The sequence below is a fragment of the Poecilia reticulata genome, linkage group LG8 (genome assembly GCF_000633615.1).
Source record: "Poecilia reticulata strain Guanapo linkage group LG8, Guppy_female_1.0+MT, whole genome shotgun sequence".
NCBI classification, from domain to species: domain Eukaryota; kingdom Metazoa; phylum Chordata; class Actinopteri; order Cyprinodontiformes; family Poeciliidae; genus Poecilia; species Poecilia reticulata.
This window is the reverse complement of record NC_024338.1, coordinates 1223376-1250518: the sequence shown is the minus strand read 5'-3', so window position 1 is coordinate 1250518 and position 27143 is coordinate 1223376. Positions and strand designations below refer to the sequence as shown.

The 27143-nt window shown below is 38.3% G+C and overlaps 1 protein-coding gene across 2 annotated transcripts in view; it reads right to left on the bottom strand.

Moving 5' to 3' along the window:
• Window positions 1-1625: 1625 nt before the first annotated feature.
• The window catches only part of LOC103468148 (synembryn-A), a 27856-nt gene continuing 2338 nt past the window's right edge, over window positions 1626-27143 (bottom strand). The window contains exons 2-14 of one of the 2 annotated variants that reach the window (XM_008415023.2): window positions 24132-24234; window positions 23365-23412; window positions 22568-22585; window positions 20714-20803; window positions 19757-20259; window positions 15172-15307; window positions 13201-13389; window positions 12815-12909; window positions 12551-12701; window positions 11922-12017; window positions 9439-9583; window positions 7919-8201; window positions 1626-4611 (exon numbers count right to left, since the gene is read on the bottom strand). In XM_008415023.2, the coding sequence (XP_008413245.1) occupies window positions 4446-4611; window positions 7919-8201; window positions 9439-9583; window positions 11922-12017; window positions 12551-12701; window positions 12815-12909; window positions 13201-13389; window positions 15172-15307; window positions 19757-20259; window positions 20714-20803; window positions 22568-22585; window positions 23365-23412; window positions 24132-24221 (2010 nt within the window). In that variant the 5' untranslated portion in view covers window positions 24222-24234 and the 3' untranslated portion in view covers window positions 1626-4445. The remainder of the gene's footprint in view (window positions 4612-7918; window positions 8202-9438; window positions 9584-11921; window positions 12018-12550; window positions 12702-12814; window positions 12910-13200; window positions 13390-15171; window positions 15308-19756; window positions 20260-20713; window positions 20804-22567; window positions 22586-23364; window positions 23413-24131; window positions 24235-27143) is intronic. The other variant, XM_008415024.2, reaches the window with a different exon arrangement.

Sequence of the window (27143 nt, the reverse complement as noted above, 5' to 3'; positions counted from 1 at the left end):
TGTGTGTGTGTGTGTGTGTGTGTGTGTGTGTGTGTGTGTGTGTGTGTGTGTGTGTGTGTGCGTGCGTGTGTGTGTGTGTATATGAATGTATACATACATAGACATGTATGTATACATAATACATAATTAATAAATGCACATGTATTTACATGTACATTGGGACTGTTTTACTTCATCAAACGTTTGTACCTATTTGCTTAATTAGGTCTAGGTGGTGACTTGTTTTTGTTGTTGTTTTGTGTGGGTTTTTTGGCCAGGCAGTGTATTTTCATGACATAATTACATTTTTAACAAATATTGACATACTGACACTTTAGCAATAGCTGAAGTAGTTGATTAATTAAATTATTGTGTTTTATTACAGCTGTTGGTGATGTCTGAGCTGTCCATCTGAAAACATGGTATGAATTTATGGGGCAGGAGTTCATTGTCCTTTTTGAGCATCTGATTATTGTGGTACAAAAAATATGTGTCTTTTGCATTTCTTGTTCATGTGTGTGATTTTGTTCTGCTATCATGTTTGAGATAAATGAATTAAATGTATTTGAATAACTATGCTCTAATTTTGTTTCTATGGCTATTGTAACTTAATTTAAATTTTTTCCTGTTGTGGATTTCCAGAACTTGCATGCTGTCTTTTCAGTCTAGTTACAGATCAGAATTCTTATGAACAGCTACGAGTTCAGATATTTATACTTGGGTGGGAGTTTTCCTTTCTTAACGTTCGCAATTGCTTCCTTTACTATCTCACACAGCACCTTATTTGGTCTTTGGATTTGGGATGCTAAAAAAAGAGGAGGACGAACACTTGGAATGTTGTCACAATTCTGCAGCAGAGCACAACCTTATGATACACAGATGCAGAAAAAAATACATGTGCATTGTTACAGAAAGATCGTACTTCTTTATAGCAAGCCTTTTCCTGAATACTCATCAAGTATCTCAAAATGTTCTTGCACAAGATCAGTGGAAAAAAAAACAGGAGAGGCTAAATTTCGCAAAGTTTTCTTCAAAACCTTCCACATGGAAATGTAAACTAAGGGCATGTCTGTTTACACTAGCCATTTGGACATTGTAAATACTCATGCATGTTTATACAATTTTTTGGGTCAACTGAAACAGCAATCTCCTCACACCATTCTTTCCCCTCTTCCAAACGTATCTAGAAATAGTGTAAAACGTTGACCTATCTTACTATTGACAGACTACCGGGAGAATGTTCTCACCTGTAGTGATTCACAGTCAGTGTTACAGAATATTAACGGCAGAAATGTATCTGCTCCTCTAGAATTTATTCTGCTTTGGGTTGTGTCACATTTAGACATTTCAGATAAAATACCATAACTTTCTTAAACACACAACACAGGTTATGACAGTAGGGGTGGGCAAATTGAATTTGGTTTTATCACAATATTTTGCAGTACTATTAATAACAATAAACGTGAACGTAAAACATTCCTTATTTCTTTTTTAGATGGCTAAACGGCTGTAACTTTGTGTGACAGCAATTGTAGAACCACAAACATATACTTTTCTTGAAAAACATTCCCATTTGTATGTCTTCTTTATGTAACAGCTTTTACATAAAGAAGCATTATTTGTCTCACTAAACTTCACTGAGAAACTTTTCTGTTTCAAATTTAGTATTTATTGGTGCTTTCATTGTACAGACAGTGCAGACAATAGTAAAACTATCAATCCCGACAACAACGGCAGTTTGAGGGGGATTTAAAACATTACTAGTTGAAATTTATCATCACAAAATAAATTTTATCACAATAAATCAAATTCTTATTCTGATATGAAATTTATTGTGATAAATGATAATACAATAAATGCCCAAACCTAAATGATAGCTTCTGTTTCTGTTATTGAAGTTTGCTGTACTTTTGTCATGTCTGTTTTTTCTAGAAAAATTATTTGAGACTTTCTCTCTTTCTTGTGACTTAATGTTTTCCACATATGGCAGAGTTGTGGTTCTAGGTAGACTTCTGACCCACATGCACAATTTGCTCAGGTGGACAACAGTACATTTTAAAGAGTTTATTTCTAAGAACAATGTAATCGTCTTGATCTGGAAGGATTCTCTCAGTGAGGGGAAAACAGGAACACACACCCAGAGGAACAGGAGAGAGGCAAGCTGAGAAAAGGATCCAGAAGGTGAGTAACTGGGGAGGATTCTGGCGTGAAACCACCAGGGAGGAATAAATAAATAAAATCTGGGCGGTTGGCCCACATTAGAGATAATCTTGACAGAAAGTGAAACAGATGGAGTATAGGTTGGAAGAGGATAGACAGGTCATGGGAAGAAAAAGTATTACTAGTTTTGATCAAACCTTCTATGTTTTCACATATTGGTCACTATATGGGAGTTTAAGAGTTCAAATTCATAATATTCACATAACAAGACAGGATACAGTAATGGTTACAAGTTTTGGACACATTTTCTCACTTTCTTACATTGAATATTCTCCAAGAGCATTGCTAAACAATGAGTGGACAAGAATTATATTCTACAAAGTAGCAATTAAAAAACATGACTAATACAGAAAACAATTTAAAGGAACTTCATTTCCTTACCCTTGCTGTGGAAAACATCATATATAATTTACAATGTGTAAACAGCTCAGATGAACACATGGCATTCCTAAAGAACTTAACAGTTTGAATGCAAATAGAAAATATGAATTCAGTTGAAAATAGTCATTTTTACATGTTTAATTTTTCTTTCCTTCTGACATAATTGACACATCTGAGTTGCTGTAGATGCATCAGCAGAATGATCACTCCGATTTAAGTCTATGAATAAAAATCTTAAAATAGGATGAAGCAAACAGCATGCTGCAGTATAATATCCTGAAACTGGAACATTTCTGAAGAAATTTAAAAGGGATCTGCCAAAGAGTGTGTGTCAGTTAAACCCAGTGTTCTGATGCTGAAAATGAGCAACAATGCTAATGTGAACTAAAATGTAGTCAATAGCTTGTGGAGTATCATTATTATGTTGAGTAACATGGACTTACTCTGTTCTGTATGACAATATTGGTGTATATACTAAAATTAGCTTAAATGCTATCAGTAGCACATGTGGTAACAGGATTTTAATTTACATTGACTGGAAAAACATAGCTAATAAATCAAATATTAGCTAAAATGCTTAGTTTAGGTTCAAGGATAATGTTAGCATGAGAGTTACTAGCATATCAAATGACTTTGGTACTACCAGTAGGATGAGGGTTATCACTAGCATATTGACTAACATAAAATTACTCCATTCAGTATGCAAAACATGAGTGTATAAGCTAAAATTTGTTAGAATTTTACCATAGATTCTGTCGTTAGAATGTGTGATATTAACAATATGCTGACATACATGGACTTACTACATTCAATATGCTAAACATAAATGAAAAAAACAGGTAAAATGTTTATTTTCTATCAAGCTAATTTTAGCATGATAGACGAGCATAATGACTGACTAGCATGTTGATCCTACCAGTAGGATGAGGGTTACTAATAGCATGTTTAATATTAAATTACTCTAGTCAGTGTGCAAACATTAGTTTAGGAGATAAAATTAGGTTAAATTATAAGGTTAGCTTAACTGCTGTCAGTAGCACGTGGGGCATCACTTGTATGTAGACTTACATTGACTTACTACATTCATTATGATAAACATATGTAAAACGTTTTCAAAATCATCTAAAATGCTTATTTTAGCTATAGGACTAATGTTAGCATGAGCATTATTATTGTGCATGTTGAGCAACTAGCATGTAGACACTAGTTGGATGTATGTATTATCATCAGCATGTTGAGTAACATCAACGTACTTAATTCATTGTTTTGTCTTATATAAAGCGTAGCTTTTACATAAGACCTAGCTAAAATAGTAATGGTAACTTAAATGTGGTTTCACTAGCAAAGTACTAGCATATTACCCTACCATTAGAATCATGGAGTCTTGGTCCTAAGCCAATATCTCATTGAACAGTTCTCTCAACTTAAAATGTAGTCAAGAGCAAAGAGGCTTTTATTTTGAAATTTTTAGTAAGCTTCGTTTTAAAAAGCTACACCAATCCCATATGTAACAGTGGTTGCAGCAAAGTAGTAATTACCTGCTGCGTAAAATATGAGGGCTTTTATTTTGTAGGGTGCATTCTTTTCCATTGTAATTCAAAGCCATATTGCTGCCATGTTTAAATGGCAACAGAAGTAATAACTCCCTTCTCAAGATTGGGCAGCACGTTTTAATGTATATTTTGTGGGGTTGCACGCAGTGGTTTGAGCCGCATTAATGGTGACGGAACAAAAATAAATATTAAAGAGACCAAAGTGTAGAATAAGAGGGCCCCAATAAAGAAATGATAATAGTTCTCCCATACTTGCTTGTTCATTCTCATACTTGCTTGTTCATTTCTGAGTGTAGCAGAAACATATTTTTGCTATTTCATTGTTTTGTCTTTCAATCCCTGTGGCATAGAACTCAAGCCCTGTTCTTCACACTCCTCTTCCTCCTCTTCTTTTTCTTCTATGCAGCTCCTTATATGGCCCCAAAGAGGAGCCAGTCTCCCATCTCTTGTCACACTCATTGGCTGAATGATTTGGTCTCTGAATGAGAGAGAAAATACAAACAGAACATCTGTAAAGCTTTCACAGCACTTCTACATTTTATTGACAGGTCACCAGTGCATCGCAGGGCAACATAGAGACAGAAAGGACAAACAATCATGCACACACACAAATAAGGAAAATTTGGAGAGATCAATTAACCTAACAGTCTTTGGGAGGAAGCCAGAGTAGCTGGAGAGAACCCCCAGCATGCACAGGGAGAACATGCAAACTCCATGCAGAAAGACCCTGGGCCAGGAATCAAACCCACAACCTTCTTGCTGCAAGGCAACAGAAGGTTGTGCAACCTCAGTTTTCCTCTTTACCAAAAAAAAATTGTTTTCCTCTTGACTCAAAGAAGACAAAATATAAGAATTTCAAATTAATACCATATTAAACAGCATTGATTTTTATTCATTTTTTTCTTTAGTTGAATTGTATGTGGCCCAGCCTAACTGATCTAAATGCCAAACTTCATAATGTAAAACCTGAATTTGTTTTTCATTATGATTTGTGATTTTTTTTAAACAAAAAAAAAATCACTTGTACACAAGTATTCACACTGTAGTCACTCGGTCAGTCTCCAGCCAGGTCCTTCAGACCCCAGAGATTCAGCTGCAGTCTCAAAGCTCCTTCGTCATTGCAAGCCTCCATACCATCACCACCCTCCAAGGATCGAGCTCCTGTGGCCACCAGGCTCCAAGTTCCTGCACCGCTGGGTGGTAATGGTCTTCATGCTCTGAGTTCCTTTGACACTGGCCTCTTGGACCTCTGCGCCATCTTGGTTTAGTCGGTCCTTGTTTCAGTACTTTTTTTAATCCTGACACCATTGAGCTTTGCCAATTGGCCTCTTGCTCACCTCTCTGACCAAGGCCTTGTTCTATGATTCCTCAGGTGGCCAGATGTAGAGGGGGTGTGGAGACATTGGGGGACACTGGTGGTTAAAAATTTCTTACATTTCATAAAACTTTTTATGGTTTTGTGGTGACCAAATTCTTTTCTCCAAGGGGCCAAAAGCAGAAAAGTTAAATTAGAGGTTTGTCATAAAATTCAATAAATTAAAAATGCAAAAACTAGTTTTATTTCTTTTCTTTTTTGTTTTACCTGCTTAATAGTAACAATTTAACTAATTAATTCCCAAATACCTAAAAGATATAAAAGGTTTCATGCTGTTGTCTTATTTGAATAAAAACATGCCATTAAGAACATTTTTGGGTCTTTAACTCAATTCCATTTTGTTGACTAAATTTTTACCATTCTTGAATTGTGGTCAAACAAAATAATTTCAATAGCCACACTTTGGACACCCCTGATCCTTTAGATCAGTGTTTTTCAACCACTGTTCCGCGGCACTATAGTGTGCCGTGAGTGATCGTCAGGTGTGCCGTGGAAATTATTCAATTTCACCTACGGTACCGTATTTTCCGGACTATAAGATGCAACTTTTTTTCTAAACTTTGAACCATGCGGATTATAGCCCGATGTGGCTTTTCTGTGTATTTTCTCTTCAACCACCAGGGGGCTCTCTAGCAGGAAGTGAATCATTAGAAGTCAAAATTGTAAATCAAAAGAAGAACGTGCTAATTTTCAACCACATGCTAGCAGCAGGCACGATGGAGAAATGTTTTCAAACTCGTATCATGCAGGTTTTAAGTTGAGGGCTGTCGATCTGGCACAACAGGAGGGAAATAGAGCCGCTGCATTTAAGCCCGGTGTGAACGAAACCATGGTTCGGCTTTGGAGACGGAGGGCTGCGTCCTTAATATATGCAGCAGATTTATTAGGACGCAGCCCTCTGCTGGGTCCTTATGGAAAATCGAGAACAGCTTCCAGTTTTTGTTTTGTTTTGTTTTGTTTTTTTCAAAAAATTTTGTGAAGGTGCTAGTATGGTGCGCTCTATAGTCCGAAAAATACGGTAATTGATTTGAAAAGATTTTTTGAAAATGAATTATTTGCAAATAATGCCATCTTCGTGTGTCTGCTGTAGCAGTGACTAGCGGCGCAATCATGTAATTTTCTTACCACTAGATGGCAGCAGGTACAGAGCATTTTACATTACAACAAGAGAATTAGTGATGCATGAATGTTACAGGTAGCGGTGAGAGCATCGTAYCTAGCAAGACTGTGACGACAGTGATGGAAAAGACAGAGAAGCTCAGCAGTAGTTGGGTTGGAAAGAACATGGGTCCATTTCCCACAACATATCTGTGTGAAATTGAGCTTCTCTAGTCTAGTTACTATAAAAACTAAAACCAGAGAGAGAATGAGAACTGTTGAGGAAGAGCTTTGTCTTTCTTCAATTTCTGCCAGAAAATCAGCTGTTTTCATCCAAACATGCACAGGTTTCACACCAGGTGGGTAAAATATTGACATTTTGTACATGCAACTCTTCATATTGTAACGGTGAATATGAAGTGAAATGTTTTCCAAATATTATTGCTTCTTTCAGAATAAGAATTATTTTCTGTATTCTGGCTAAAAGAATGCTTGTGGATTAGTTTGTAAAACAGTTTGAAGTTTTCTACAACTTCTTTAAATTGAACACCACAGTGCTTAGGCACTGTTCAGGGGTATTTTTGTAGTGTACACGTTAAGTGCAATTTGAAATAAGAAATGTAAAATGTGTTAAAAATGCATTTTTGTGTTGATTCCTATTCAAGAGACTTTGATAAGAATGACTATAAATGTAATATAGGCGGCTACAGAGTATCTTTGTTTACATTTTTGGTTGGTGGTGTGCCTCAAGATTTTTTCAATTAAAATAATGTACCTTGGCTCAAAAAAGGTTGAAAAACACTGCTTTAGATGATCCTTTAGATGATCAGTGGAAACAAGATGAACCTGAGCTCAATTTATAGTCATGGAACAGGGTGTGAATACTTCTGTCCATCATTTTTGCTTTGTTGCCTTTAATAAATTTGCAACGCCTTGTTTTTTGCCTTTGTTGTTATGGGTCCATCCATCCATCCATTTTCTGTACACCCTTGTCCCTTAGTGGGGTCTGGAGGGTTGCTGGTGCCCATCTCCAGCTAACGTTCCGGGCGAGAGGCGGGGTCACCCTGGACAGGTCGCCAGTCTGTCGCAGGGCAACACAGAGACACACAGGACAAACAACCATGCACATACATACTCACACCTAGGGAGAATTTGGAGAGGCCAATTAACCTGACATTGGTCGTTATGTTTAAAACATTTGCTGTATCATAAAATATAGAAAGAGGGAAACTTTCTGAGTACTGTACTCTAAATAACTGAGCAGACAAAAGGATACTGGAATTATGAGTAGTATCATATCAAATGATCTCACTGTGATAGTCTGTTGATCATGCAGATGAGACGACAGGCCTCGTCCTCCTTCTCTTCTTCTGTCATGCCTTCCATTGGGTCGGGCTGCTCTGCCTCCACCCTGCCTGTCACCAGGTTAATCTTCGATCTGGCCTGGCGGTACTCCTCTGTGTCTGAGTCGGAGTCGCTGGAGTAGTGGGAAGCAAACTGGCCATCCCCAGAGTTCCTCCTGCCGTTCAACAGACCCCGAGCTGCCAGCAGCCCTGCAGCGTTCCCATAGCCAGTGTATTTAACAAAGCGGCTTACTGCAAAGACACACAGAATGAGAACAATATTGAGGCAACTCTTCACAAGAAAGATTGTATTTCTTTCCTTAGCAGAATGTTTTCAATAATATTAGTGAAAAGAGAGGGTCATGAGCAGGTATGTATCTTAAGAATACATACCTGCCATAAATACAATGGCTGTGATTGTGTCACAGCCATTGCAACATCTTATGGGAGACAGCATGTGTGTGCCCCTCCCTCCGGTTTATTTGAAGACACTGGAATGGATGGGGGGTGCCAGAAAGTTGGTTCGTCCAGGGTGCCAAACAAGCTGGTTGTCAAGGTTACCCGCATTTATCTTGCTGTTTTAACATTATCTAGCACGTTGTCAGTCAGTGTCCTACAACTGTTTAACACGATAACTGTTTAGCTTGTTTAACTGTTTAGCATAATAAAATGAGTTATTCTACTAAATTTACATTAGTGAATGAGATGTGTCTTAAGCATTAAATGGAGGTGACAAGATAACAAGCCCCAAATGCTGGACATTACCAATTAGCAATATTAAAGCCATTTATTCACAGTGAGATCAATGAGATATGTCGAGTCCCTCTAATAAGTTTTCAATTAATTCCCCGCTCAAAAGTTTTTGTCTCTTACGCTGATTTCTTCTAACATTGTGAAGCTCTACTTAGAACCTTCTTAAGATCCAATAGTGCAAAATGCAAATTCTTGCAGTTTTTTAACTGGTCTTATGATTTTGATCATCAGTGTATAATCAGCTGGAGGTGTCATAGTTCTATATGACACCTCCAGGTATCTGATGGCTGAGAGTGGTCAGCCATCAGACCACTCTCAGGTCTGATGGCTGACCTCCTGTTAGTCTCCATCTGGCAAAAGTGTGTGTAGAACTTCCTTCTTTTTTTTTAAATAAAGTAAATTGTTGTGTTAACTTTCCTCTACATTTGAGATGCATCATTAGCAATCACAAATTAATACGATTCTGATGTTCAATTAACATACATGTCTGCCTATCGCTGTACAAGTACTTCCTCTCTACAACAAGGCTTCATATAGAGTGCGAATGAAATAAACCTTGCTTGTTCTTTAGAAATACCATTAGATGACCATGACAATGCCTGTTTTGTAGAACAAAAAACTTTCAAGCATTTATGTTGACTCACAATCACTAATATCTTGAATGACTGGAAAGAAAAACATCTAAAAATAAAACTTTTATGAGGACAATAACACAAACATGTAGAATGTAATGTACCATTTTCTTTGCAGAGCACAAACAGCAGCTCTGCTGCACAGTCCTTAACATCTGTATCAACATGTGTCATCAGGCGGACTAGCTGGCCTCTAAGAGTACTGTCCTGCTCAGGCCGAACTGCAACGTCCTTCAAAGGAGGTAAGATCTGAGACAAAAGGTTACAAGAGAAAAAATACAGTTCTGATTCAAATCGTAATGTGTTACTGTACCACCAATGTGTTACTGTCATAGAAAAATATATGTTCAAAACTTTGTTCACAACAAATAAGAATTCATTTACCTCAAAAATATTCACAAAATTAATAATATCCCATCCAGGAGTGATGCAGTGCACTACCTTGCTTCTCAAGGCAGTGCATCACTCTCCTCCTATGTTCAGGCCCCAGTCAACTCAAATAATTATTATAGCTGAAGGTTTAACGTTAGCATGAGGCCTATGACTGGAATGTAGAGCAAGTAGCATTTTCGCAGTAGCATGTGTGTTATAACTAACATGTTGACTAACAGTGACTTAATCAAGTTAGTATGCAAATATTAACATGTAAGCTAAAATTAACCAAAATGCTATGGTTAGCTCAAATGCTGTCAGTAGCATGTGGGTTATCATTAGCATATTGACCTACTAGCATGTTGACGCTACCATGAGAATGTGTTCTATCATAAGCATGGGAGTCTTTGTTCTAAACCAATATCCCATTCTAGTCATTTGTCAGCTTCATATGTCGAGTAAGGAATAATGAAGCTTTTATTTTTTAATTTTTCAGTAAACTTCATTATAAAAGGCCACATTAATCCCATGTGTAAAAGTGATAGGGTTAAACCAGTCATATAAAGCTCCAAACAGCTTTATATGACTTTATTTTGTAGAATATGTGATGCTTTGTTTTTGTTTGTTTTGCTCAATGTTTTTGTCAGTTTAGGGCAGTGGTCCCCAAACTATGGCCCGCGGGCCGAATCCGGCCCGCCTCCACATTTGGTCCGACCCCCTGAACAATACCAGAGAGCAATCAGATTATTTTTCATATACCGTATTTTCCGGACTATAAGTATAACTATAACTTCAACCACCAGGGGGCTCTTTAGCAGGAAGTGAATCACTGGAAGTCAAAATTGGAAATAAAAGAAGAAAGCGCCCATTAAAACGGAATTAGGTTTTAATAGGGAATTGAAATTTGAGAATGTTGTTGATCAGTTAAATAGCATTGAGGGGAAAAAGAAGATTTTTTATTTTTTTTAAATAATACAGGGATCATTATGAGAATTTGAAGTATAGATATTAGGATCCAGTAGATGGCAGTAGTGCAACAATAATGGATGCAAGCTGCCGTTGAGATCTAAAGAAGAAGAAGAAAGCGCCCATTTTCATTTAGCACATGCTAGTAGCAACACGAAGGATCAGCACGTTTACTGTTAGTTACCGTTCGGAAACTACCGTAATCAGTTCAGTTAAATCTAAACTTGGCAACTTTTTCTTTTTCAACCGTAATAAATGTGATATTCAATTGACCTGTTATGACTCAAATTTTGGGTGTCCGCCCCCCTCTGCTGCTGCTGCATCGTTGTGGAAAACCTGGAGCGGCAGAAATATCTGCCGCTTATAGTCCGGTGCGGCTTATATGTGTATGTTTACTGGTTTTAAAAAAAAAACAACTTTGGTGTTGTGGCTTATTGTCCGGTGCGGCTTATAGTTCGGAAAATACAGACTATGTTCCTTCCTGAATTTTTTATGTAAAGAACCCAGAGAGGGTTATTTGATTGTTTTCTGGAAAACAATAAATTTTTACATTTAGGCACTCCTACAATCGTCACACTTTTTCTGTTACAAACTGACTCCGACCCCCCACCAGAGAAGGGAAAAGTTATGTGGCCCTCACAGCAAAAAGTTTGGGGACCACTGGTTTAGGGGCATCAAGTTTCATGAGTCACATATTCTTCTCATGCTCTTCTGCCATCTTGCCTGTAGTAAGTGTTCAGTCAAGGTGGCATTTATGTAGTTCTAACTATCAGCTCTGCCTTCCTCAGTAGTAAGTGTTAAAACTACAGAGTGAGAGAGAGGGAGGGATAATTCTATCTATTTGAGGCAGTCAGTTTCACTGAAAAAAGCAGCATTCAGGAACCATAAGACCTATCCGAAAACCAWTGAAAGGCCATTTCTTAGACTGACGGCTTGTTCTACATGGATGTGACTGTTGGAGGCAAACATTCCCTCAAAGCCTTGGTWGACAGTGGATCAATGGCATGCACCATGAGTGAGGAAGCTGAAGCAAAACTTTCAAGCTATCTCACGAACCTGGATAAGAAACCAGCTGCTGATTTTCAGTACGATCATGATTCATATCGATATCTGTATTTACACAGGTTATTTTTTTATGTGGTTTTATGTTTGAGGATCTGGAACATTCAGAGATGATAATAAAAGCAAACACAGAAGAGAAATATAATAAGGAATGCCAGTGCAGTCAAAAAAAAAAGAAAAATTTTACCTTTTGCCTTAAGTAGTGACGTGTCTCCCTGTGAGCCCGAGAACTCTCTGTCAATAAACTTAGAACAGGAGTCAGCTTCTCTTTCAGCTTCTGACCCTTAAGAAAAAAATAAGTTTGAAAGTTTTTAAAAGCCTATGAGACTGCATCCATCATAAAGAGCAGGCTGAGTCCATTCTATGGCCATGCCATCGAAAGCTGAGCAACACTATTGCAGGCAGTTCCTGGAGCATCCAGGAACTGGATTTAAGAAAATGGATGTTCCAGGTATTGAATGTTGTGATACAGTCAGTAACAACAGGGTGGAAGTCAGCAGATGCAGGAGATACTTGAAAGATGCATTCTCATCATACAAGGGAGTTTGATTAGGCCACATTATTGGTTAGCATGAGACCAGATGGTTTTACAATTACCAAACCATGTGAAGACACCACAGCAGAGAAATATGTGTCTACTTGAATATCTGAGGAAATTCAAGTAATTTGGTGAATATATGGCAGAAAAATTGCAAATAAAAGTATCAATCTCATCACGTTAGTACTGATCTGATACCAATAATCAACTTGGTGTTGATAAGATTGATCTTTAGACCAATATGCCCAGTTTCTTCCTATGACAGCACATCTACTTGCCCTGTTCAGTCGTCTGTTCATGAAGAGCAGCAATGCGTGTACACAGTCCATGTTGACATCTTCATACTTATGAGACGCTTGTCCTACAGGGACAGCCAGCAGGACATCCAGGCAGGTCAGGGGCAAGGCTGACAGGATGTTTACTGTATGTCTGAGGGGAAAATACTTTATGAATGTCCTTCAACTGTTATTAGTTCATTTTTCTCAAGCATATCTGTAACATGTATATAACAATGAGTTCTGGGTTAAAGATAACCCTCTGACCCTTGTAGTTCCTCCAATGTGTCTGCTCCATCACAAGACAGCAGCAGACAGTGGTGTAGGACAGCTGCCAGGCGGCGATATAAAGCAGCTTCCTCCTGTAAAGACATCCTTCAGATTTCATCTCTGACCAAACCTCATGGACTAAATTTGGATGTCATCTTAAATTTCACCACAAAAACAATCCTCTATAAAGGCATGGGCACATGAAGCACTCTGACAATTCTTATTATGTTTGCTGCGTTAGCTGATTTTATTTCATTTGGTTAACCCATTCCACCCTAAAATGTTTTACTAGCCTGGTCTAACCAACTCTATGAAAACTTTCTGAGGAACCCCTGCCTAACTATTTAGATGTTTGCCTAGCACTGGTGGCTTTGTGTTTTCACCTCATCAGGTTCCTGCCTGTAGAACCTGTGAGCAACGTTGAAGATGGTCTTGAGAATCTCAATAACATCCTGGGACACCTCCTTGGAGACAGGAGAGGAAGTGTTGTCAGTGATCAGCTGATTTCCATCGGCCCATCTCAAGACCAGGCGCTGTTCCAAGGCTGAGGTCAGAACCAACACCCCACGCTCCTGAGGCAACCAAAGCAAAGCACTGAGTTCTACCTACAGACTGTGGTAAGCAAACTTCTGAAGCATTAGTTGTAATAAAGAAATTGAGTGTTTGTAAAAGTATTCACACCCTTTGAACCGTTTGCATTTTGTCACTTTATAGCCACATAATTCAATGTGTTGAATTTGGATTTGATGTGACAGACCAACACAAAGTCATACATAACTGGAATATGTTTGCAGATTTCCCAAGGACCTTGTGGTTCCTTTTCTGACTGAATATTTCTTTGCTCAGCTTTCACAAAACATTTATCCTCAGACGATGTTTACTACTAGGCAACTTCTAAATCTAACCGGTCAGTCTGGAGTTTATTTAAGGGTCTTGAAATAAAATGGTCTCAACAGAAATTGATAATTGAAATCATGGTCAACTAATTTGGTAATCAATTCATTGTTAACTGGAGTGTATAGACTGAAAAAAAAGCCATTTTCTGAAAGAACATTATCAGAGTAGTAATTAAGTCAAACCTATCCAAAAAGCTATATACATTTTGCATTAAAGTTGCAGCAAAAAACTTTTTTTCAACCAAAATTTTTCATATGGTAGTTTTAGCTTCTCCCAGATCTAAGGTCTGAGCTTTTCATATGTAGATACTAGAATTATGTAATTAGCTGTTGATGCATCCTTTACATCAGCAGAGTTCAAACATTCACTATAGGAATTAATTATTTTGGTAATACTTTATTTGAAGGGTGTGCATAATACTGACATGACACTGTCATAAACATGACACAACACCTGTCATGAACATAAAGAAGTCTTTATGAATGTTTGACTGTTGCCATGAAGTGTTATTCGGTAAATAATGACACTTTTAATGCAACGTTGCATTAAAAGTCCATTAAAAGAGCCAGCTTTGCATGATTTTGTAAATTATGATAATATAATGCAAAGTTGGCATTTTTAATGGACTTTCGATGCAACTTTGCACTAAAAGTGTCATTATTTACTGAATGACACTTCATGACAACTGTCATAAACATTCATAAAGACTTATTTATGTTTATGACAGTGTCATGTCAGTCTTATGCACACCCCTTCAAATAAAGTGTTACCATTATGGGTAGTTACCATTATTTTTAATTGCATTTTTTAAATATATTTCTATAGCTAGTTAAATGAACAATCTGCAGAATGGGCCAGTTTTTCTATCAAATTAATCATCAAAATAATCAAGAGAATAATCAATTATTACAACAATTGTTAGTTGCAGCTAAACAACGATGAACTCAGAGTTTTATGTAGAAGTTTTTTTAAGCTATCCATCATTTTTTCTTCTACGTCACCATTATCACAAACTGAAAATTGTAGTTGTGACAGGGGGAAAAAATTAATGGTGGGAATACTTTTGCAAATTAATTTCTATAAGTGAATTTTTGCATGCTCAATGTTCCACAAAACACAAAGGTTTAGAGTAAATGAGTTGGTACTTGTATAGCACTTTGTTAAGTCTAGAGGACCCCAAGGTGCTTTACACAGCTGGCTGCCATGCACCGGCGCCAACGGGCCCTTTGACCCCCACCACCAGGCAAGGCTGGTGGCAGGCAAGCCTTGCCTGGTGGTGACAGACATAATGACAGAGGTGGGTGGAGTGGGAACCAAACCAGAAATCTGTCCATTGCTGGGCAAACTCCTACCACCTTCATCACCATTGCCCCAGAGTAATGGTTGAGATTAGCAGTAGACTGAGATAAACTTTAGATGAAGCCATTTATAACTGTGAGAAGGTGAGGAGTGTTTACCTGCTGCAGCTGCAGCCTGAGCTCAGGTCTCAGGGCTGTTAGTAAGAAGAGAAGCCTCAGTTTGTAAAACTGGCCAGTGGGTGGTGCCCCACTCCAGATTCCCTGCTTCAGACTCTCCCATAATCCCTGTAGAAGCCTTCCCATGGAGACAGACATTAAGCTTTTAGTGAGGCAAGGGGTTGCTAAGCAGCTGTAAAGCACCATTCATTAAATCTTCAGAGCATCTAAGCTTTTGGTAGAACATGTAGGAATAGCCCTTTGGTGCTCCTCAAATGCAGAAATGACGCCCCAGTATGCATGGACTGGGATGGTGATGTCACTGGCAAATCACAAAGAGATGTGGTAACCCTCATTTCCATACAACCACACTGATTTAACTAGTAGATGCATAGCTTTTTGTAAAGAAAATTATAGCAAAAATTATAGCTCCTAATAGCAAACCATGGATGTCAAAATTGTTGAAAAATCTGTTGAACAAAAAGGCATTCAGTGAAGGAAACCTCACAGAGTTGAATTCACTTAAAAGTGAAATTAAGAATGACATAAAAAAAGGCTAAATTGAATTATAAGGAAGAGCTGATAAAAGACCTTGCCAATAATATATTAGGCCCAGTTTGGAATGGTTTAAAATAATTGTTGCATCAAAGATCAAGTGCAACAGAACTGTGGTTATTCCTGGTTTTAATTCTGATATCTAATTGGCAAATTAGTTCAATATGTTTTACCCTAATTTTGATTCTTCTGATTTTAGTAATGAGATCTAGATTCTGAAAAACCAACTTCTCTGCTCTGATCATGTCCCATTTGACATTATGTCTGTGTCTGAATCTTTTACACACTGTAAGGTTGGAAAAAGCCCAGGTTCAGGTAATACACTACCTGGCCAAAAAAAGTTGTCACCTGGATTGAACTAAGCAAATTGAACCAAACCTTCTATTGGATAATTATTTTATAGTTGATTATGTTCCAGCTGGTAAAAAGACCCCAATTGGTGCATTAAGTTGCTTCTCATTTCTTAAACAACCATGTCTAAAGACGTGGAAAAGATGTCAGTCTGTTTGAGAAGGGTCAAATCATTGGTATGCATCAAGCAGAGAAAACATCTAAGGAGATTTCTGAAACTACTGAAACTGGGTAAAGAACTGCCTAACGCATTATTAAAAACTGGAAGGAAAATGGAGACCAGTGGTCTTCAAGGAAGAAATGTGGCTGGAAAAAAATCCATCCTGAATGATTGTTATTGGCGATCACTTAAATGTTTGGTTAAATCAATTCAAAGAAAAACAACTGTAAAACTCCGGTCTATGTTTAATAGTGAAAGTAAAAACATTTCCAGATGCAGAATGTGAAGGGAAGTCAAGGGACTGGGACTGAATAGATCTATAGCCTTAAGAAAATCACTGATCAGTGAAGCTAACTGGAAAAAAGGCTTCAAACTGCTAGGGAGCATAAAGATTGGACTCTGGAGCAATGGAAGAAGGTCATGTGGTCTGATGAGTTCAGATTTACCCAGTGGGCCACATCAGGTTAAGAAGAGAGAGGTGCCTGCTGAAGCAGAAGTCAGTATTGTGGTACTAGAAGTTGGTCTTGGTCTCGATACCGGTCTCGGACTCGAACGCATTTGGTCTCGGTCTTGTCTCGGTCTCGGGCGCTGAGGACTCTGCATTTTATTTCAAGACCAGTCGAGACCGCAACTGTGAAAATGTCACTAAACGTACAGCATACTGTCCAGTGTATTTGTTAACATCTTTGTTTTTCAGTGGATGCAAAACGCACCGAATAAAATCCAAGTAATTACGTGTTTCTGTTACTCCCCGTCCTCCTCCCCACCTTTCACTCGCATGCGGCGCTCTGAGACATGAGGTGGTTTCCTCTCAGCGGCAGAAAATGTCTGTCTAATCATCAGTAATATAATAGCGCTGCATAAATCATAAGAAATCCGATGGCCACACCTAACTCAGCAGCGCTTCGCTTTCACAGACGGTGGGGACTACGTCTAACTTTTTTCGTCACTTAGAAAATTAACTTAAAAAAGGTAAGCTCCGTTGACATGATGTTAGCAAAGCTAGCTGTATAGAGACATACGCATCTGTGATGAAAAAAGTCACTCACTGCCTGAATTATTGTGCGGAGGTTTTGACTGACTTGTCGCATATATGGGAAAACGCTGTGTCCAAAAGTCTGCAATATATTGATGTGACATTCAGAAACAGTCGATTCTTCTCCACAGCTCTTTACTTATTAGATAGGACTGGAGTGTCACTCACTGAGAGCCGTTGTTCTATCAGATTACCATACGCTGTCAGAATAGCATACATGCAGTGAGTACCAAGCCTGCGCATGCGCATTAAGAAGTCCGACCGTCAGAGGAGTTGTCAGTTCACCATACGCAGCAAGTTATGACGAAAATAAGTCATTAAATTGTTTTCAATGATAACTATATAGATATACACGTGTTGTCATAGTTTCAAAGTGTATTTAAAGCAGGGTCTGGCTGCAGCTGCAGTCAACTACAACACATGCCCGTGTAAAACTCATTAACCTACTTAACCGCTAAGTCAGGATGCCATATAACTGTTAATAACAAAGTCTATGACGATCTACGTCTTGATTCTATGTTGCTGATTAAATGAAATTTTATGGTAATGACGTGTCTGACAGATATAGCCGTTGTTCTGTCAGATATCCATACGCTGTCAGGATAGCATACATGCAGTGAGTACGCAGTGAGTATGCCAGCGCATGCGCATTAAGAAGTCCGACCGTCAGTGGAGTTGTCAGTTCAGCATACGCAACAAGTTATGACAAAAATAAGTCATTAAATTGTTCATAATATGACATAATATGATAACTTGATAGATATACATGCGTTGTCATGGTTTCAAAGTGTATTTAAAGCAGGGTCTAGCTGCAGCTGCAGTCAACTACAACACATGCCCGTGTAAAACTCATTAACCTACTTAACCCCTAAGTCAGGATGCCATATAACTGTTAATAACAAAGTCTATGACGATCTACGTCATGATTCTATGTTGCTGATTAAATAAAATCATATGGTAATGACAGCGTATGCATGTCTGAGCTAAGCATACGCTTAGCTCAGACAACGTATGCTGATCTGACAGAACACCGTGAGTTTGTGCTAAGCGTATAACGATCTGACCTGACCCGTTCTTTGTTCTTGTAATGCTCTGTGTACTGCATCATTATTTTATTTAATTATGTACGTTGATATTTAAATTAACAAATAACTAAAACACAAGATCGAAAGAGCACGCACAGAATGCACATTGCTCTTTGATTGTTTTTGTTCAAAGTGGCAGCTGTAATGTCTGCCATGGTGTCAGACTTCCTGGCTTCATGTACCGGGAGAGAGAATGAAAACAGTCACAATGAGCGCCTTCTGTTTGGTTACTTGCCTGTTGCTCCTTGGTCAGTGTTCATAGTTGAGCGTTATTTACCATCAGGGCATTGCCTCAATTGCTAATTCCTATGTTTAATGGTGCAGACGGTGGTGGTTTCTTACATGACCAATATAGACAAATGCCCAGGGCGTTATCTTTTTAGGGATGACACGAGACCATCACACATTGTAGCACAGAGATGGAATATTTAATATTGGTAAAATGTATTAAGTATTTAATATCTAGGTGTTTTTGTGGGAATATGGATCTTTCAGATCATTTTGAGAAGCAATTTTGATAATATTTAACATTTTATTGTGTCATGTAGCGCGGGGCGCTGGTCTTGGTCTTGACTCGGTCTCGACTTCCCTCGGTCTTGGTCTTGACTTGGTCTTGGACCCTGAAAGTCTTGGTCTTGTCTTGGTCTCGGGGTAGGTGGTCTTGAACACAACACTGGCAGAAGCATTTCAAAACAATGGCACAGTGAAAGCATGCTGCAATCAAAGCTAAAGGTGGTCCAACAAAATATTAGAGTGTGACCTTTTCTTTGGTGGTGACTTTCTTTTTTTTTTTTTTTTGCCAGGCAGTGTAAGTGGTCAACTGCTCTCCTCGTGTGGAACAGTTGGCTCCCATTTTGTATCAAATCTTCCAGATGTCACTTAACCAACAGAGAGTGCCAAGGTGCTGGAAGCAGTCCATCATACCTGTGGCTAAGACTAGCCAAACAAAAGTTCTTCAAAACTTTAGACCTGTTGCACTGACTATGAAATCCTTTGAAAAATTGATAAAGAGCCATCTCCTTATTCAGACTTCACACTTACTTTACCTTTTGGTTGTCTGGTTGTGGGGTTGAGGATGACACCGCAACTTTACTAAATGTGTTTTAGACATCTTGAAAGAAACAAAAATTATGATAAGTTGCTATCTGTAGACTTCTCATTGGGTTTTAATAAAATCTAGCTCCACATTCTGATCGACAAACTTTTTAACTTTCACTTAGATTTCAATATGATGGGCTGAATTCTTGATTTTTTTAAACATTTAACTGGATGGATTGTGTAAAGAGGAATGGAAAATATCTCTGTCTGCTCCAATAATCTCTATGATTTTGTGTCAAAACTAACTAAAGTTTTGAACTTTGACATAATACAGAAACAAGAAGACAACTTTAAAACTGTCACCTCAGTGAGCTGGCTCTTTCCCGGGCCTGGGGACTGTTGTAGATTATATTACACAAGACTTTCATGGCCTCCTTCCTGCACACCTCCCCATCATCCACTTTTCCGTTTTCCTCACTGTCGTCTTCCCAGGCATCTTTTTTCCCAGGAGCAAGCACAAGGTGCCCTACGTTCCCTCGCCGGTTAAAGGAGTGACACTCTGAAAAAGAAACTGTACACCTCTGATCGGAATCTACTGCTCCCTGACATCCACTTGCTTCTTTTCCATGGATCTCTGTCTGTGTTCTGTCACACTGATCTTGAATTTTTGTTTTGTCCTGCTGCTGGCTGGGCTGCCGAAGATTGATACCTCCCAGGTGTGTCAAGGTGAGTAGGGCGCTATCAGTGACCATTGGTCCCAGAGCTCTACGGTCACGGGAGAGGATTCGCAGAGTATGCAGACAAGCTCGTAGCACAGCAGGCTGCAACTGACCACCGACAAAGCCCAGCAGGGCTGCAGCCAGACCCTGCAGGGAAAAATATTATGATGAAATCTAAGAATTCAGCCTCAGCGCAAATCAACTACATAGACATTTAAAGAGTCTTAGGTTTATTACATGCGCTGCAGCATCAGAGATTCAATTCAAATTCAAAAATACTTTATTAATCTCAAAGGGAAATTAAATGTTGTTGTAACTCATTAATTTAGATTCTTAAAAGAGTTATTGTAGCTAGTAATGCCTGTTAGCAGGAAAAATCTCCTACAGCGCTAAATCTGAAGAGGATGGTCAGGGTTGTCCATAATTTTCTTGATCCTATGAGGAATCATTTGAATAATCATCTCCAGAGATTATGGAAATGATTATGATTAAACAAATCAATCTAGATACAGGTAAATCTGCTGTAAAAGATGACTGGAGGTTCTGGGAAGTCCAGAGGGTACAGGAGAACAAACAAACCACATCAGTTTACTTGGCCTACCTCTCTGAGAAGAAGATTCGGCCTCTCATCATCTGAGTCAATGTCCGAATCAGAGTTTGAAGCACAGTCTCTTATTTTGTTCTTTCTGAACTGATGAACCAAGAGATGGGAATTAGTAACACTGCACATAACATCAGTAATAATGGGTCACACTGCTATATTGCTTTCATGCAGTATTTGTACTCTGTTTATTCCCTGGCCTGTTCCACTCATATGGGTGGTTCTCAGAAAGGATGATAAATCCAACATCGCCCCCCTCTGGATTTCTTCATAATATCTTCTGTCCTGTTCAGGCTTACTGGCCTTGTCTATATGGGTTACTTCACACAGAGAACATCATTCAGCATTGAAATACACTTTTTACAAATTTGTTTCATCAATTATAGATTGTTGGTTCCAGTGTTCAACACTAAGCTGGCCACCAATTACTCTCTCTCAAGTCAGTGGTTTTCCTTCCTTCTTTGGACTTTTAATGGTAGACCTTAAGACACTAATAACGTCCTAGAAGAGCTTCAGTTGCAAAGATGCATTGACCTTGTTGATTAGCCATGGCAACACAAGGATCTATTTTCAATATGTTGACCAGATACTGCTGGTGTGGGTTGTTTAAATCAGTGGTTCCCAAACTTTTTTTCTTGGGCCCCCCCCAGTGGTTTCCCAACATTTTCTGCCCTCCCCCTCTCCCCCCCCACCTATGGATTCCAAATAGCTGTCTGGTTGAATGACATGGGGGTGGGTGGGTAGGGGGGGTGGATAGGATTCTTAGAGACTCCCTGTCTCTAAGAACGGGGCGGGGCGTACAAAATAAATCTATGTAGCTGAACATAGACAACATCATGCACAACATCATCCACCCCCTTGCATGACCTTGGGTGAGAGCTATTTATTTTAGCTCTCACCCTAAAATAAATATTTCTGCTATTTCTTTCTTAGTGAACTAGTGGGTAAAATAAGCATTTGAGCTATTTTTGATTCATTAGCCATGAATAGAGGAAGTCTATTCCATACCTTGGGGTATGCTAGTGATACCCCAAAGTCACTGCTGGTAGCATTTAGACTAACATTAGCATTTTGGATAATTTTAGCTTATCCACTAGTTTTAACATATTGAATGGACTATGTCCATGTTAGTCAATATTCTTGTGATTCTCCACATACTATTAATATTATTTTAGCTAAGCTTAGCATTGAAATTTTTAGCAGCAGAATGTTGGGTTCAAACCGACACTTTGGTAGGCCCTGTTTAAATTTCTTCAGAAATGTTCTAGTTCTATCTAGTCTTGTGCAAGATTCTTGTGCGTCTTATGCCTGTAATTTGGTGAACACTCATGGCAAGTGTTTAAGTTAAATAAATATTTGTTTACATTTCGGCTCTCCCTTGCCTCCGCCTTCACCAATCCTGACACTTTATATAGATATGTGGTCAGGAGCCCACTATTTCATGGGTTAAAAGAGTTATTTTTATATAGTTTTTGTATGTTATGTGTTAAAGGTGAGTTGCATATGTAATACCCTTCACATCATGTCCCCCTCATGGGGATGGAAAAAAGTTAAGGCTCTGGATTTTTTTTCACTATCAGCCCTGAACCAAACCCACCAAAAGAAATAATTCCTATTACAACAGAGTCTTCTGCACAAGCTAAAGCATACTACGAAAGTGAAGGTCAAAACAGGGTAATATGATGAGTGATGAGGTATCTAAATAGCTTTGGAACACATGATTAATCGCTTTTGGAGGACACCCATCCATTCACACAGAGACTGGGTGTGACTAAACAATTTAAGCACCTTTTCAGATTAATGTAAGAAGGTGTGATCATTGTCAGCACAGCTCTGTCTGGGTGATTTATTTACCTCTTCCAGTTGTTGTTGCTACAGACAGGTGGTCCGAGAATGAACAGCAACAGATGTATAATAAAGAAAAAGATAATAAGTGTAAGACTTAAAAAGAGAAGACAAAAACAAAGAAGTGGTGACATTCTACTATTGACATTTTGGACTTGGACAGTGTCTGGTCAGGAAAATGGGGATTCCTGTTTTGCTATGAAAAAGATGTCCAGAAAAAGATTCAAAGAGAATATGACATTTATCCATTTTGATAAGAAGTACAGTCAACATGCAAGACTGTGTGATGCCTCCATGGTGCTGCTCTCAACAACTGAGGTACTGTGCAAAAATTTTCATATTCTTAAAACTGTGGACACGGGTGTGGTCATCATTGATGACCAAACGCAAAGCTGGAGTCTGTCCAGTATTACAATGACAAAAATACAGTATAAACATTCTCAATCAGATGACAAAAAAATGCTTAGGAAAGGACTTCACATGGAGGTTGCCCATTGTCTTATTTTATAGCAACCATTTCTGTTCCAGATGTTCTGCAGCAGGGAGATAATTGAGGATAGATGGTCATGAAGGCAGGTGGAACATGAAGGAAGTCTAAGCTGTCAAGACTCAAAAGTGCAGCAAGCTCAAAAAGGAGGCAGTTTTTTTGGATTACAATTCCAGGTTTTTTATTGCCTGATCTGCTGGTTCGAGGGATGCTTATGGGGAGGGAGTGTGGCTCCACTCTGTAGGTGGGGAGTTTCTTAACTTTATATGTGAATATTTTTGCAAGATGATTCACAGACTCAGACATTTTGTTTACTGACCTTTTTTCTCTCTTGTGCCTCGGTATTGAAAAAGAAGCACTCTGCGTACTGTGGAGAGATAAAAGAAAAAAGATGTACTGAATATTTTACAAAGATCAGCATCATTTGATAAAGATAAAACTTAAAGCAAATGATATACTGAGAAAATACTACAGTTATGACAGCAAGACAATAATCTCAGTGTCAATAAAAAAACATGGTAAAATTATAAATGGGTGACATTTCTACATTGCCTTATCAAGTCAGAGGACTTCAAAGCTCTTCATACTTCGGTCATTAACCCGTTCACACACTGATGATGTGAGCTACATTGTACTCTCAGCTGCTGTGGGGCAGACTGACAGAGGCATGACTGTCATTCAACTGGTCCTACTGGGCCCTCTGATCCCAAAAGTCACAATGGCAGAGATGTATAGGGAGGGGGTTCAAACCACCATTTACAGGATGAACAGCTGTATTCATTCACTTGATTAATTTTGTCACAATATACCAAAATTATCTTGGTATTTGGAAGTAGAATGGCTGTTCAAACAGCAGCAGCAGGAGTGGAGCAGAGAAAGAGAAGCGATGAATGCTCCAACATGTTTGTGGACGATATGAAGCCAGAGATGGAGCTGACCAACTTGGTGCTCCTGCAGACATTTCAAACATTCCTCTAGGCATCGACAACCATTCTCATCGTGCCTTGCACATTATTTCCATAGTTACAAAAGAAGGAAAATGTCTTATGCCAAATTGAGGCAGTCGTCATAGCAACCATCAGTAACCTGGGTATTGTAGTTGCCCAGTAAGAGCTGGACAGCGTCCTGGTCTCCGAGGCTGATGCTCTGGATGATCTTCTCCACGTTGGGCACCATGCCTGAACATCTGCTGCAGAAATATACAAAATTATTTCCTGTAATCAAGAACCAACACTAAAGTAATCACTTTATGCAAATGTCTTTATGTATGCACTTACATAAGGGCTCAGCAATTATAAAAGTAACTTTTACATAAGTGTTTTTTCAAACTTTTTCAGGCTGAGAGTCACTTAACCCATCGAACAAACCCTCCCAGACAAACTAACTTGAAATTTCTCCTCAACAACGCATCTTAATGTATACAAACTTAAATTAAAATATTAGCATCTTAACACACTTATTGCTTTCTTTTTGCATCCATTCTGTTTTGTAAATAGGATCTGCCAAGTCGACTCTGGGTGTTTTGAGTTATTTAAAGATTTCGAAAGTGTGGATTTTGAGCTTTCCAATGACGTCAAACACATGGAAATCAAAAAAAGAAGTTGTTCTTTACTACCAAGTGTAGTGTGCATTTATAGCATTTTACGGCTATTTGCACAATAACAGAAAAATAGATTTTAGTTGCTTTGACAGAAACAAGTCATTTTCTGCTCTATGAAATGTAAAGTTATCCACCAATTTCTATCAGTTGTATTTATGCATTTAAATTAATGCATTTAATTAAATCATTTTTAATTAAATAAAAACAATATATGTTGTGTGAGCAGAGAAATATAAGCAAACAAAGTCGTAAGAACAAAGAACAGTTTTTACTGAGACTGGAGTCTCAGTAAATGAGACTCCAGTCTCATTTAGAAACCTCTCAGTAAATGAGAAGTTTCTAAAACCTCTCATTTACTGAGACTTCTTCCCTGAATGGTCTCCAGGGAAGAACTGGAGACCGTTCAAAAGAATCAAATTGCTCGCACATCAGCAGGCATGACATTTTCTGGTGTTGTTTTCTTTCAACCAATATTTTCAGCTTTTATTTTATGTGACCTGGTATTAAACCATTTATCCATAATTATTTTTAAACACAATCCTTTGGTAAGTCAATTGTATGCATCGCACTTTTATGGAGGACCAAAACCGACATCATAAGAAATAAAAGAATAAATCTATAAATAAAAGAAGAAATATATAAATAAAAGAAGAAATATACCCAGCCAGCATACCTAGGTGGGCCCCATATGGAGAAAAGGAGGGCAGACTATATGGGTCCCATATGGGTTTGTCCGTGGTTTCCATGGTGGCCCCACATGGGTTTGCCCATGTAGAGGCACTGCCCACATGGGCAAACATGAAGTTAGTTTCAAGTTGGATGTTGGATTTTCCAATATCCGCCGAGCAAGCAGCGCTTAGCTCAAGGTTGATCCAATTTATGAAGGCTAATTTCGGCCAGCCGTTCTCAAGCTCCCTCCTCAATCGCTCGGAGGTTCACTTCACTGCAGTCGGTAACACAATAAAACCACCAGGATAAAGTTTGTTTTGGTCTGTGGCCTGCAAAGATGGCACTGAGCGACTGCAGCTAAACGCCCCACAACGTATGGAACCAGTGACATTGGTACCAAAGCTCTATTGACCAATAGTAGACAAAGAAGGCAGCTCTCCTCATAAACATAACGATGCAGCAGAAAAAATAGCAAACGGAAAAACAGCGAGCAGAAATACAGCAAGCAGAAAGGGGAGAAGCAAAAAAACAAAGACAAAGCAAAATATCTATTTTTCTTGATGGAAACTCATGTGTAAGGAAAAGGGAAAACTAAATATATATTTATGGTTTTATTTCTTATCAAAATATGTATATATGCTTTTAATTCTTATCAAAATATATATTTATTCTTTTATTTAATATATTTATTCCTTTATTTATATATTTATTCTTTTATTTATATATGTCGGATATGCATTTATTCTTTTATTTATATATTTATTCTTTTATTTCTTATTATGTCGGTTTTGGTCCTACATACACTTTTGAGTCCACATCACGAGAAGGACCTCGCTGTAGCAAACAGAAAGGGGCGGGGACGGACCGCTGTCAGTCTCATACCTTATTTGGAAATGGGACCATTGCAATCCGAAAGTGAAAGGGGCGCTATTTCCTACACTTCCGTTTTTATTTTCTTTTGAAATCTGTGATATATTTTCACCTTTAGGAAGGAGTTTCACTCTCAGAATGTATTTTAACTTCTTTCTTTTATTTACTTCCCGGCAGCTGACAGTTTTTAGAAAATTCTGTAGCTTTCGGTGTACTTCTAAATCTGCTCAAGTCGCATCTTTTCGGGCCTGCTACTGCCTCTAGTGGCGTGGGGGTGGAAACACGACGAATCTTATTGCATTACTAAATCAGAATACCACAAAGTCTTTATTACTTATTATTAATTCTGGCATTACTGGAACAGTAAAATATAAATTCCCTCAGAAAAGAACATGCCTTTTCATTTTCTTAAGGAAGTAGAGCTAATTAAATGTGATAAACAAGAACTGAACGTGATTACAGTTTCACTTGATGGCCAACTTGTTGAAACTGTGGCAAATTTTAAATACCTCGAGTAATTCCTGGACAGTCAGCTCAACTTTGCTGAAAACACTGACTATAAAATACTGACAGACTTCTCAGAGACGCTACCTTTTAAGAAGACCTTGGGGTTACCCAACTGGAGGTTGTTGAGTTAAAATGTTAAAACTTAACACGTGTAATAATGTGATTCATGAATATGATTTATCGTTTTAGAGTCAAAGGAAAATTTCCTCGTTGATAGGCTTCATCTTATTTTTTTCTATACATAAGACTCTACAACGAAAAGTCTCTCAATAATATACTGTAAAAACACTGTAAAAACAAAAAATGAATCTTTGCTTATGTCTGTTTAACAACTCTGATTGTAACAACCTGGGTTGTATTCTTCTGTACCTAATTCCATCCATCCATCCATTTTCTTCCGCTTATCCGGGGTCCGGTCGCGGGGGCAGCAGCTTCAGAAGGGAGGCCCAGAC